Raw genomic sequence first — 12,747 nt, forward strand, 5'->3', positions numbered from 1 at the left:
CTGAAACAAGAATACAGGTTGACCCATTGTAACAATGAGATTACAAGATACTATGTTGAAAATGAACTTTACAACTTTGGGAGAGAGGGAGGAGTTGGAGAGGTGGGTAGGGAAAGGATAGGGGAAAAACAAAGGAGGAGGCAACAATGCTTGATAGGAAATGTACTTATTACCTTACTCATGTAACTGTAACCCTACTGTACAGTATCTTTACAATAAAAATATACAAAAATGAAAAAGTATATGAAAAAATGAAATGTGCATTAGAGGTACCTTGTCCTAAATATTAGTTAATGCCAAGTACTGTTTATAATAAGGATTTCTTTTCCTTGGATGTCATTGCCAGAGGCCTATTGAGAGAATATTGGGTGCTGAGATGGAAATGAATGAATATTAGGTATCTCTGAGTTTGTTAAACATGATAGAGTTCTACTGTGTATCAAACAATCCTAAAATCTCAATGCTCAAAAGTAATTCTGTGCTTCTGTTCCATGTGCTTCTGTACACACATACGCACATTCCATTCCTACCACCACCAACCTGCAGGCTCTGCTCTGTGTCACCCTTTATTCAGAACCCCATCTGGAATCATATAGGTTTCTGTGGGGCAAAGAGAGAAAAAGAAGTGAGTAAATCACATACTGACTCTTAAAGCTCTACACAGGAAAGCTCTGTTGTAGCCACTTATATTTTATAGCCAAAGCAAATGGCCACCCTTATTTTATTTCAGCAAATCATGGATGCTCATTTTGCCTGTGCTTGGAACAGAGATCACACAAGGTATCTGAGATATAGAACAGAGTAGATGATCAGGGCAGGTTTGATTAAGCTTTAGGCTATTCCCTCCTCTCTCTGCACACTTACCCCTAAATATCATGAGAGGGAACCCCGCATGCTCCTTTGACTATTGCTTCTCAGGTTTGGTCAGTGGCCATGCTGACCATATGTCAGCTAAGAGAGACCCTGCTTTCTAGGACCTGAAGAAGGAAATTCCAAACTTGGAAAAGCCACAGATCAAGTACTATAATTTTGATCTGATATATTCCCCCAAAAGCTCACTATGGCACTATGGAGAAGTGGTAGAAGTGAAGCTTAGTGAGGTGAAGTCAGGCCAGTGGGTGGATCCACTCTCTCTCTTAGTTTCCTAATTGCCTCTAGGTGAGGGTTTCCCTGCCATGTGTTTTCATCATGATGGAAACCACCATGGGCTCAAAAACAACAAGTCAACCATCCATGGTCTGGAACCTTCAAAACTGTGAGCCAACATGAACCTTTCCTCCTAGTAAGTGGTCTATCTCAGTCATTTTGTCACAGTAACAGAAAGCAGATGAACACATCAGGAAATAATATACATTCCTAACCAATTCCTCACATTTTCTCTTTAAACAGGAACCTCATGTATATGCATACAATATGCTTTTCGACCTATATATTTTATTAACTCACAACTTTTCAAGTCTATGTTCTGTCTTATGTAAAGCAAGGCAATTCATTAAAATCTTGGGTTCCATAGGTTGGCAGCTTGCCATATTACATTATGTTTTTCATCCTCAAGATCTAAAATTGCTTCCCTGAAATAAACAGGAAAAAAAAGAAGTCATCAGTAGCTAGAATTACTTTTGTTTTTGTCCTGTTCCTCTTAGTGACTATGGCAGTGAAATTACCATGATTGCCTCCATGCCCATCTGGGTAGCCCAGGAAGGGTGAGCAATGTTCTAAGTTCTCAGAGGAGACATGGCCTCAATGACAGCTATCCCAGCCTGCAGGACTTCACTGTAGAAAGTTCAGTACCTTGGGATCCCAAACTGTGCATAACTCACTCATAGGCTAGAGATGTCCTGTGCCTTGGATCCAGACAAGGCTTCCTGGAATTCCACCCACCTTCCTGATTCCCTGTGTACCTCTAGCAGTAGGCAATGTCTCACAAGTATCGTGTCCCCAGGGTTCTGGATCCTTTGAAAGGAGACAAGATTGAAATGCTCCGCTGGAGAATACAAAGCGCTTTGTAGCACTTAAGTGGTTCCTATCATCTGGTTGGGGCCACAAGGACACAGGAGCATCTGAGAGTCCTACACTAGCTATCCCTCTCACATGTACCCTCAGCACCCCCTCCTTTTACCCTCCACCTGTTGGTCCCATTACCATGGTCATCATCACTCACCATTATTTGAGGTCTAGATTTCACAAATTAGCAAGAAAATGGCGTATTTGACTTCTTGAGTTTCATCTCACTCAATCTGAGCTCCATCTTTGTCCATTTTTCTTTGTTTCATTTTTCTTTATATATATGCATAAATATATATAAAGGATTATTATATAATAGTTTATTCACTAATTGTTGAGTACTTTGGTGAACTGAGATGCAATAAACATGGGTATGCAGATATTTTTCTTGTATATTGATTTATTCTCCTTTAGATATATGCCCAAGTTGTATGCCAGGATAATAAGGTAGGTCTATTTTTAATGTTTGGAGGAATTTACATACTGATTTTCATTTATTAGTTTATGTTCCTACCACCAGTGTGTAAGAGTTCCTTTATCTTTGTATCATCACCAATATTTGTTGTTTGTTTTCTTGATGACTACCGTTCTGACAGGCTTGAGGTATGTGTTTTGGGGAAACTTATCATACAATGGCTAGTAAGAGACTAAGAAGGTAGAGCTAGAGGACAGGGAGGAAAACTCAAAGTTTGCTTGAGGATGTGAGTAAAGGTGCTAGAAACTACAAGGTGCTGGTGGCTCAGGCCTATAATCCTAGCTACTCAGGAGGCTGAAATTTAAGGATCACAGTTCAAAGCCACCCCAGACAGGAAAGTCTGTGAAACTCTTATCTCCCATTAGCAACCAAATAGCTGGAACTGGAGCTGCGGCTCAAATGGTAGAGTACCAGCCTTGAGCCAAAAGAGCTCAAGGTCAGGCACCAGTGTCTGCAATCCTAGCTACTCAGGAAGCTGAGTAGCTGAGGATTGCAGTTCAAAGTCAGACTGGACAGGAAAGTCCTTGAGACTCTTTTCTTTTTTCTCTTGGGGGGGGGGGGGGAGGGAGGGGTCCGGTCATGGGGCCTGAACTCTGGGCCTGGGCGCTGACCCTCAGCTCTTCAGCTGAAGGCTAGCGCTCTACTACTTGAGCCACAGCGCCACTTCCAGCTTTTTTTCTTTTTGCTTATGTGGTGCTGAGGAATCAAACCCAGGGCCTCAGGCATGCAAGGCAAGCGCTCTAACACTGAACCACCTTCCCAGCCCCCAAGTCCTTGAAACTCCAATAAACCACCAGAAAACAGGAAGTGGTACTGTAGCTCAAGTGGTAGAGCACTCTTCTTGAGCTAAAGAGCTGAGGGACAGTGCCCAGGCCTAAAGTTCAAGCCCCATGACTGACCAAAAAAAAAAAAAAAAAGAGAGCTCAGAAATAGCACCCAGGCCCTAATTTCAAACCCTAGGACTGACACCAAAAAGAAAGGAGGAAGGAAGGAAGGAAGGAAGGAAGGAAGGAAGGAAGGAAGGAAGGAAGGAAGGAAGGAAGGAAGGAAGGAAGGAAGGAAAAGAAAGGAAGGAAGGAAGGAGGGAAGAAGGAAGGGAGGGAAGGAAGGAAGGAAAGAGAAAGGAGGAAAAGAAGGAAGGGAGGGAGGGAAGGGAGGGAGGGAAGGGAGGGAAGAGAGGGAGGGAAGGGAGGGAAGGAAGGAAGGAAGGAAGGAAGGAAGAAGGAAGGAAGGAAAGAAGGGAAGAAAGGAAGGAAGGAAGGGAAGAAGGAAGGGAGGGAGGGAGGGAGGGAGGGAGGGAGGGAGGGAGGGAGGGAAAGAAGGAAGGAAGGAAGAAAAGGAAAGAAAGAAAGAATCTAGATACTACTGAGAAGCCAGAGAGAGAGGCATGGGTAGAAAGCATCCTTCATTTAAGGATGTGAGACTTACTGCTAGTTTGGAATCATGATGCTGAGAGACGATATTGGAAAATACTGGTAGAGGATGAGGATTGAGTAAGAAGTGAAAAACAAACAAAAAACATACAGCTAGTTTGGGTAACACTTTTTAAAAGTTTGGCAAGGGAAAGGAGAAAGGATTGTCCTGACAAGAAATGAGAGATTAAGATTTGTTTGTGATTCACTGTGGATTCTCCACATATAGGTACACATAATGTCTCACTCCTGATACCAGGGCAGAAGATTTATGGCCATATACTATAGGTCTAAAATATTAGAATTCTAAATCTACCTGATAAATAAAGTATGTTCTAGCATCCTATGTATACAAATATACTTTGTTTGTGGTCTGGAAAGCCAATTTTGAATTCTCAGACTCCAGTGGTGCAGAGAAAACTCTCAGCATGCTCACCTTACCCACTTCATCTCAACTACGTCCCGCACTTCTGGTACCAGGTGCATACATGTCTGAACAGAGTCGCCCACATGTCCAAGCTCCACCCACAGCCTCAGGCCTAAGATCTAGCCACTGGTCTGTTTTCAAGAATGATCTGGTGGCTCATGTCTGTAATGCTAAATACTCAGGAGGCTGAGATCTGAGGATCACATTTCAAAGCCAGCCCCAGCAAGAAAATCCTTGGGACTTTTCTCTCCAATAAAACTACTCAGAAAAGGCCAGAAGCAGCACTGTGGATCAAGTGGTAGAGCACTAGCCTTGAGCAAAAGAAGCTCAGGGACAGTACCCGGCCCAGAGTTCAAACTTCAGGACCAGCAAAAAAAAAAAAAAATGACCTTGAGAATAGATCCATACAGTTCTCAAAGCAGTCAGAATTCTCAAGTGTAGGTAACTGGTCAAAAGGGAAATGAGAAAATGCAGTTTCTGGAGAATACAGAATCCACATGGACATATATACCCCTTGGCCTGATGGACTTTTGGTTCTATGGAGAGGAAAAATGGTAGAACCAAAGCAGGACTTGTAAACTGTTAAGGTTTGAGGAAGGAATTTCTTTTGCCCAAGTCTATGTGCAAAATTAAGTGATGCAATGATATCCAGTACTTGTGGTCTCTTATGTTTCTTGTCTGACCACTTTGTTTCTTTCTTTGTGTGTTTGTTTCTCCTAGTGGGCTGTTTATTACCATTCATGACAAGGACCACATTGCGACAATCCTGAACTCTTGGCCAGAAGAAAATATTAAGGTATGATACAGTTTTCATTGCTGTTGCTCTATTGTCAACCTGCATCAGAATCATTCCACTTTTAAGCTGGGCACCAGTGGCTCTTGCCTGTAATCCTAGCTACTCAGAAGGCTGAGATCTGAGGAATAAAGTTCAAAACCAATCCAGGGAAGAAAGTCTGTGAGAAACTTATCTCCAATTAACCACAAGAAAACTGGAAGTGGTGCTGTGGCTCAAGTGGTAGAGCGCTAGCCTTGAGCTGAAGAGCTAAAGGACAGCGCCCAGGTCCAGAGTTCAAGCCCCATGACCAACGCCCCCCCAAAAAAAAAGTATCATTCCACTTTTAAACGGAACCATTAGAATGCTGATGGCAACATACTGTACCTTTCTTTCCAAGCCCAGACCACAAACCTGCAATAAACAAACATAAATGTACCATAGAGTAGAGATTTACTTCAACCAGATGTCTGTATGAAATTGCTTATTGTTATTATTCTTAAGAATCTGAGGAAATATGTATGGAGCATGTGCTAAATACACAAAGCCAGTTTCCATGGGAAATATTAGATATACACATCATATTAGAAGGAAAACAACACAGAGAGTCATTGACATGTCAGAGGAATAACAAGGCAGAATTGATCAGAGATAAGTGAGGAACAGAGAAAGAGCTGAGGATGTTCAAAGAAGCGGAGGCCACTCTTCGTTTGAAGGAAATCTGCTATGTCTTTGTGAGGTAAATGAATTGAATTGAGGATACAGCTTGGATCATTGGGCATTGCAGACACTAAGATGTAGTTGAGGACTTTTTATAACAAGAGAGAATGTAAGGTAACCATTGTCTCCTCACCTGGGTGTATGTGACACAGGTATACATAGCAATAGGGGCTTGTATGCAGAGGGACAAACACAACATTATATGTGTGTGTGTGTGTGTGTGTGTGTGTGTGTGTGTGTGTATGTATATATATATATATATGTACGTATATATATATTATTGTAAAGATACTGTACAGAGGAGTTACAGTTACATGAGCAAGGTAATGAGTCCATTTCCTATCAAGCATTGTTACCCCCTCCTTTTTTCCCTACCATCCCTTCCCTCCCCACCTCCCCAACTCCTCCCCCACTATCCCCACCCCAGCCCCAAAGTTGTAAAGTTTTTTTTCAACATAGTGTCTTATACATCTCATTGTTATAATGGATCAACCTATATCCTTATTTCAGCATTTTGTTATTTCCCTTCCCCTCCCCAAATTAGAAAAATGTATATACAAGATTCAGGACACCAGAATCAAATACAGTGACAACAGGTATTGTACCATGGGGGAAGAAAATACAAAAGAAACAAAAAAAAAATCACATAGAACACTAAAAGTACATTAAAAAAAAAAAACAGGGAAGACAAAATCTCTTGTGTCCCTATCTTGCAAACCCAACATTTCTTTCTGAAGTTCAATTTCACTCCAAAATTTAGGGAGGAAACATTTTTATATAACAAACAAGATATAAATGTGAAATGTAATGTGTTCATTTTTAAATTTAAAACATGCAATGTTTTAGAAATTTAGAAACTTAGCTTCTAGCTAAGTCCCCAGATCTCTTATTGCTGTTAAGACTTCCATGGAAGCGTTTGAAGAGCTCTGGCATCTAAGTCATTATCATTTCTGGGAACAACATGGAGGAAGCTGCTTAGAGAGTTATTCTGCCCTATGAGCTGCAGGGGTTGGCACTGACTGAGTAGAGTATAAGTAACTCTCATGTCAAACACTCACATCACCCAGCCACCAGTAGGACACTGTGGTGCTCTAGTATTTCTTTGCCGGGGCTTCTCTTCCCTCCTTCCTGCCAATTCGCTGAGCCTCTTCACCCCTCTCCAAAAGGCACCGAATACAGCTTCTATCTGCCTACTTCTGTCCACTTCTGGCAGAACAGAGGAAAACTGACTCTCGGTAGCCAGGCCTGAACCACAGAAAATGCCCTTGGATATGCATCCTGCTTATGATGAATAGTTTATTTTGTATATCTCTTGTTTGGGTATGATTTTTGCCCTGTGTTTTTCTTTCCTGGCTGTCTGCTTAGACTCTTGTTATCTGCAGGCTTTGACCTGCAGGCAAGTCTCCAGGGCATGTCTAGGATCAATGGAATGAAATTTGGAGGATCTTTTTTTTTTTTTTGGGGTCCGGTCGTGGGGCCTGAACTCTGGGCCTGGGCGCTGTTCCTCAGCTCTTCAGCTCAAGGCTAGCGCTCTACCACTTGAGCCAGAGCGCCACTTCCAACTTTTTTCTTTTTTTGCTTATGTGGTGCTGAGGAATCGAACCCAGGGCCTCGAGCATGCAAGGCAAGCACTCTACCACTGAGCCACCTTCCCAGCCCGAAATTTGGAGGATCTTAAGGGAAGTTAGCTCATGATGGGAAGTTAACTCAAGACTAACCTCAGTGGGCATGCTGCCAAGGGCCTGAACAATGATCTTTTTTAAATATATTTTTTATTATAAAGATACTGTACAGAGGGGTTACAGTTACATGAGCAAGGTAATGAGTCCATTTCCTATCGAGCATTGTTACCCCCTCCTGTGTTTTTCCCCTATTATCCCTTCCCTCTCCATCTCCTGCCTCCTCCCTCTCCCCACCCCACAGTTGTAAAGTTCATTTTCAGCATAATGTCTTGTACATATCATTGTTACAGTGGGTCAACCTATATCCTTGTTTCAGCATTTTGTTATTTCCATTCCCCTCCCCAAATTAGAAAAATGTATATACAAGATGCAGGACAGCAGAATCAAATACAGTGAGAACAGGGGTTATACCATGGGAGAAGAACATACAAAAGAAACAAAAAAAAAATCACATAGTACATTAAAAACAATAGCAACAAAGATAAAACCTCTTGTGTCCCTCCCTATCTTGGGGTTCATTTTGCTTAGCATCATCTTATATGGTCATATGTACATAGCTTTTGACCTTTTCTTCTTGACTTAGACATGTACTAGTTATTGCAAATAAGGGAAACCATGAGACCTATGTTTCTTTGGGCCTGGCTTACTTCACTTAATATAATTTTTTCCAAGTCTCCATTTCCTAACAAATAGGGCAATGCTACTCTTTCTGGTGGAGGCATAGGATTCCATTGTATACGTACACACCACATTTTCTTGATCCATTATTCTACTGAGGGGCATCTGGGTTGATCTGATATCTTAACTATAGTGAATAATACTGTGATTAAACATAGTTGGCAGATAGCTTTAGTATAGCCTTGTTTGTGATCATTTGGGTAAATGCCCAAAAGTGGGATTGCTGGGTCATGGAGGAGCTCTATGTGGAATCTTTTGGAAAACCTCTATACTGCTTTCCAAATTGGTTGAACAAGTTTACATTCCCACCAACAATGAAGTAGGGTTTCCTTTTGGCCATATCCCCTCCACCATCTGTTGTTATTAGACTTCTTGATTATAACCATTCTAACTGGGGTGAGGTAGTATCTCAATGTTGTTTTGATTTGCATTTCTTTCATGGCTAGAGAAGTTGAGCATTTCTTCATGTATCTATTGGCCATTCTTACTTCCTCTTCAGAGAAGTTTCTCTTCAAGTCTTTAGCCCACTTATTAATCGGGTGGTTGTTTCTTTGAGGATTTGTTAGGGGACTTAATTTTTTTAGTTCTAAGTATATTTTAGATATCAGACCCTTGTCTGTTGTATGGCTAGTGAAGATTTTCTCCCAGTCCATGGGCTTTCTATTAATCTTGCTAGCTAAGTGCTTTGCCATGCAGAAGCTCTGCAATTTCATGCAATCCCATTTGTCCAACCTTTCTTTGATTTGTTGTGTTTCTGAGTCTTTATTAAGAATATTTGGGCCTGTGCCAAGGAGCCCTAGAGTTTCTCCTATTCCTTCCTGTAATGTGTTCAGGGTATCTGCTTTTACCCAAAGGCCTTTGATCCACTTGGAGTTGATTCTGGTGCAGGGAGATATAGAACGTTCTAGCTTTAGTTTTCTACAGGTGATTAACCAATTTTGCCAGCACCATTTACTGAAGAAGCTGTCTTTCTTCCATTCTATTTTTTTAGCTCCCTTATGGAAGATTAGGTGACTATAGGTCTGTGGGTTCATTTCTGGGTTTTCAATTCTATTCAATTGGTCCTGAGGTCGGTTCTTGTGCCAGTACCAAGCTGTTATGATTATTATGGCTTTGTAGTAGAGTTTGAAATTTGGTATTGAGATTCCTCCAGCACTGTTCTTTTTGCTAAGGATTGTTTTTGCTATTTGGGGTCTTTTTTTGTTCCATATGAGTTTTTGGATTGCTTCTTCTATTTCCTTGAAGAATGAGGTTGGGATATTGATAGGTATCGCAGTGAATTTGTAGATAGCCTTTGGCAGTATTGCCATTTTCATGATGTTAATCTTCCCAATCCAGGAGCATGGGAGGTTTTTCCACTTCCTTAGTTCTACTTTAATTTCTTTTCTCAGGTTTTTAAAGTTTTCATCATAGAGGTCCTTCACTAGTTAACTCCTAGATATTTTTTTTGGGGGGGTCCGTTCGTGGGGCCTGAACTCTGGGCCTGGGCGCTGTCCCTCAGCTCTTCAGCTCAAGGCTAGTGCTCTACCACTTGAGCCACAGCGCTACTTCCGGTTTTCTTTTTTTGCTTATGTGGTGCTGAGGAATCGAACCCAGGGCCTCAGGCATGCAAGGCAAGCGCTCTACCACTGAGCCACCTTCCCAGCCCCTTTATTTTATTTTTTGTGGGGCTATTACAAAAGGAGTTGCTTTCCTGATTTCACCCTCACTCTTCTCATTATTGGCATACAGAAAACCATTGATTTTTGAGGGTTAATTTTGTACCCTGCTACTTTGCCAAAGTTTTGAATCAGCTCAAGTAACACTTGGGAGTAGAGTCCATGCAGTTCTTTAAATACAAGATCATGTCATCTGCGAAGAGGGAGAGTTTTACTTCATCTTTCCCTATTTGGATCCCCTTTATGTTTGCATCTTGTATTATTAATCTAACCAGGCATTCTAATACTAAATTGGAGAGAAGTGGAGAGAGTGGACTTCCTTGTCTCATTCCTGAATTTCGAGGAAATGGCTTTAGCTTTTCGCCATTAAGAATAAAACTGGCTATAGGTTTGTCATGCACAGCCTTTATTATATTGAGGAATTGAACACTGATCTTTTCCACATGCCTGGACAGCTCAACCATGGGAAATTTTGAACACAATAGGCATCTCAGAAGACATTTGCTGAGTTGAAGGAACATCTTCCATATCCCAGGCACTGCACCAAGAACTAAGATGGAGTTCTCATTAATGCATATAGTAGTAGTTTATAAAAACTGCAAAGAATGAATAAGAATGATGAAAGGGTACTCTCTCTCATGAAAAAAACTAAAAAAAGAAATCCCTTTCCACCAAGCTGGCACAGGGGCTGGGGAAGGGAATCGTGGCCTGAATTTTAGGTTTTAGTTGCTCCTTTTGGCAGGGCACAGTTGTTACTGGGGAGGTCCTGATGCAACAGATGCACAATAAAAGAAGCATAGGTCTTGTCCCCAAATAGCTTTATGTCCCTTGTTAGGAAACCTTAGGAGCTGCATATCTGTTGACTTCAATAAACCTTCTAGGTTTCAGTGATGATTTTAGAGGTAGAGAAACACAGAGATGGGGGGGTCACTTTCAAGGAATAAGACTCAAACAAGCCCCAAAAGAGAACTATCCACACCTCTAAGAATGGTGTAAGTTACACAAGCAGCTCTGAGCCAGTAAGTGGCATCTAATTCAGTTGCACTGGACAGCATTAATTGATGCCTGCTCTGTAAGAGTTTCTTAGGGTTTCTGGATAAAGCCATTAGACCCTAACTCAAAGAGCTTTCAAGCTAGTTAGAGAAGCTGACCAGGAAGCAAAGACAGCACACACCACTGGCTTCCCGCCCACCCTGCAGGACCCTGGAGTGGGCAAGTGAATAACTAGGGTCGTTTCACTTTTGGAAAAGCCTGAAGATGAGATCTAATGATTATGGAGCAGAAGCAACTCTGGCTTTGCAACAGACAGACCAGAACTCTGGTCTTGAATATTCTGTTTACTATGTGCAGATAAACTCTCTGTGCTTTGCTTTCCTACTGTGAAGAATATTAGAATGTGTGTGCACATCAAAGGGAAATTGAATGAATATTGTCATGACTGGAGGTATCAGAGGCAGCTGTGGTATTCGTAGCTGTGCAGAGATTACAGGCAGCTTTGGAGGTGTCTTTCTTGGGAATCAGAGGTCTGAAATAGGCAGTCCAATGAAATCAGTGGACCCTAGACACATTTGATTTGGCCCTCAGTGATTGTTGAGAATTTTTTCATTTATAGGTAGCATTTTAAAGTAAGATACCATTTTCAAAAACAAATACCAAAACACTTGGATTTCTGGGTTTTTGTTTGTGTGTTTTTTAGAAAACCAAGAAGTGTAACTTGTTGGGCCAATAGTTTGGTATGTAAATAGGCCAACTAGGGCTGGATGTAGCTCAGACTTCTACCTTGCCCCACTCCCGGGGTTTTCTGTGAATGTATCCTCCCCCATACCCAAGGTGCCCTTCCAAAACTTCCCAATGTTCCAAGCTTCAGCCTTCTTTCCAGTTGCCTTAAAAAGTGAAGGCAAAGGGGGCTGGGAAGGTGGCTCAGTGGTAGAGCGCTTGCCTTGCATGCATGAGGCCCTGGGTTCAATTCCTCAGCACCACAGAAGCAAAAAGAAAAAAGCCAGAAGTGGCGCTGTGGCTCAAGTGGTAGAGCGCTAGCCTTGAGCTGAAAAGCTGAGGGACAGCGCCCTAGCCCAGAGTTCAGGCCCCATGACCGGACCCCCCTCCCCCCCAAAAAAGAGAGAAGGCAAAGCTCTCCCTGCTTACGTAATGAATTTACTCATCATCCTTTGTGTAATGCTTTAGGCTGATGGAGGAATTCTTCATTTCATTTGGTTTTCAAAGGCACAAGAGGGCAGAAAGACTGCTTCTGAGCCCCTCAGGCTGGGTCAAGAATTGGCAGGAGTGTGCTTCGCTCATGTTAAGATGAAGTCGCTTTTTTTTGAATATGTAAAGATGAAATAACCTGTCTGAGATCATTCACAGATGTGGGTTGGGGCCCAGCCCAGAGCCTGCTACAGAGCTTCCTCTCTCCCAGCAGCAGAGTAGCTGAGGCAGAGTTTCCCAGTCTTTAGGCTCTGCTGCTACTGGCTTCCTGGATAAAGAGGAGGACTCAAGTCAGAAGGTAAAAACTGAACTCTGTGGTTTCCCAGTTAGAAAGTAAAGTTGCAAGCCGAGACGTAAAAGAGGCGGGCCATGAGGGAAATGGAGCCAAATGCTAGATCGTGAAGTTTTGTGAGCCTTTCTTGTTCAGGGACGAAGCCACACCAGGCTGCTAAGAGCTGTCCAGCATTAGTCACAAAAGAAGAGTGAGAACTGCTTTTCTGACTCTTTACCACATAGTCCATTACTTGGAGCCAAGAGAAAACTCAGCTAAGAATCCCCCTCCTCCACAACAGATTTCCCAAGTTCCTAAATCTCTCTCATCTCAGCCACAGCAGCTTTGGGGAATGATATGCTGAGAGATCTTTAGATAGTAGAGTTAAGGAAACACAGGCTACCAGTAGAAACCAGCCATGTAGGTGCTTAAACTTGGATCAG

At 42.2% G+C, this 12,747-nt stretch overlaps 1 protein-coding gene across 1 annotated transcript in view; it reads left to right on the forward strand.

The window, feature by feature from the left end:
* The window catches only part of Me3 (malic enzyme 3), a 200,547-nt gene that overhangs the window by 126,187 nt on the left and 61,613 nt on the right, over positions 1 to 12,747 (forward strand). The window contains exon 4 of the mRNA XM_042688403.1: positions 5,039 to 5,114. Coding sequence (XP_042544337.1) covers positions 5,039 to 5,114 — 76 coding nt within the window. The remainder of the gene's footprint in view (positions 1 to 5,038; positions 5,115 to 12,747) is intronic.

This window comes from Dipodomys spectabilis, unplaced genomic scaffold, assembly GCF_019054845.1.
Source record: "Dipodomys spectabilis isolate Male_0828 unplaced genomic scaffold, ASM1905484v1 ptg000003l, whole genome shotgun sequence".
In the NCBI taxonomy this organism is placed as follows: Eukaryota; Metazoa; Chordata; class Mammalia; order Rodentia; family Heteromyidae; genus Dipodomys; species Dipodomys spectabilis.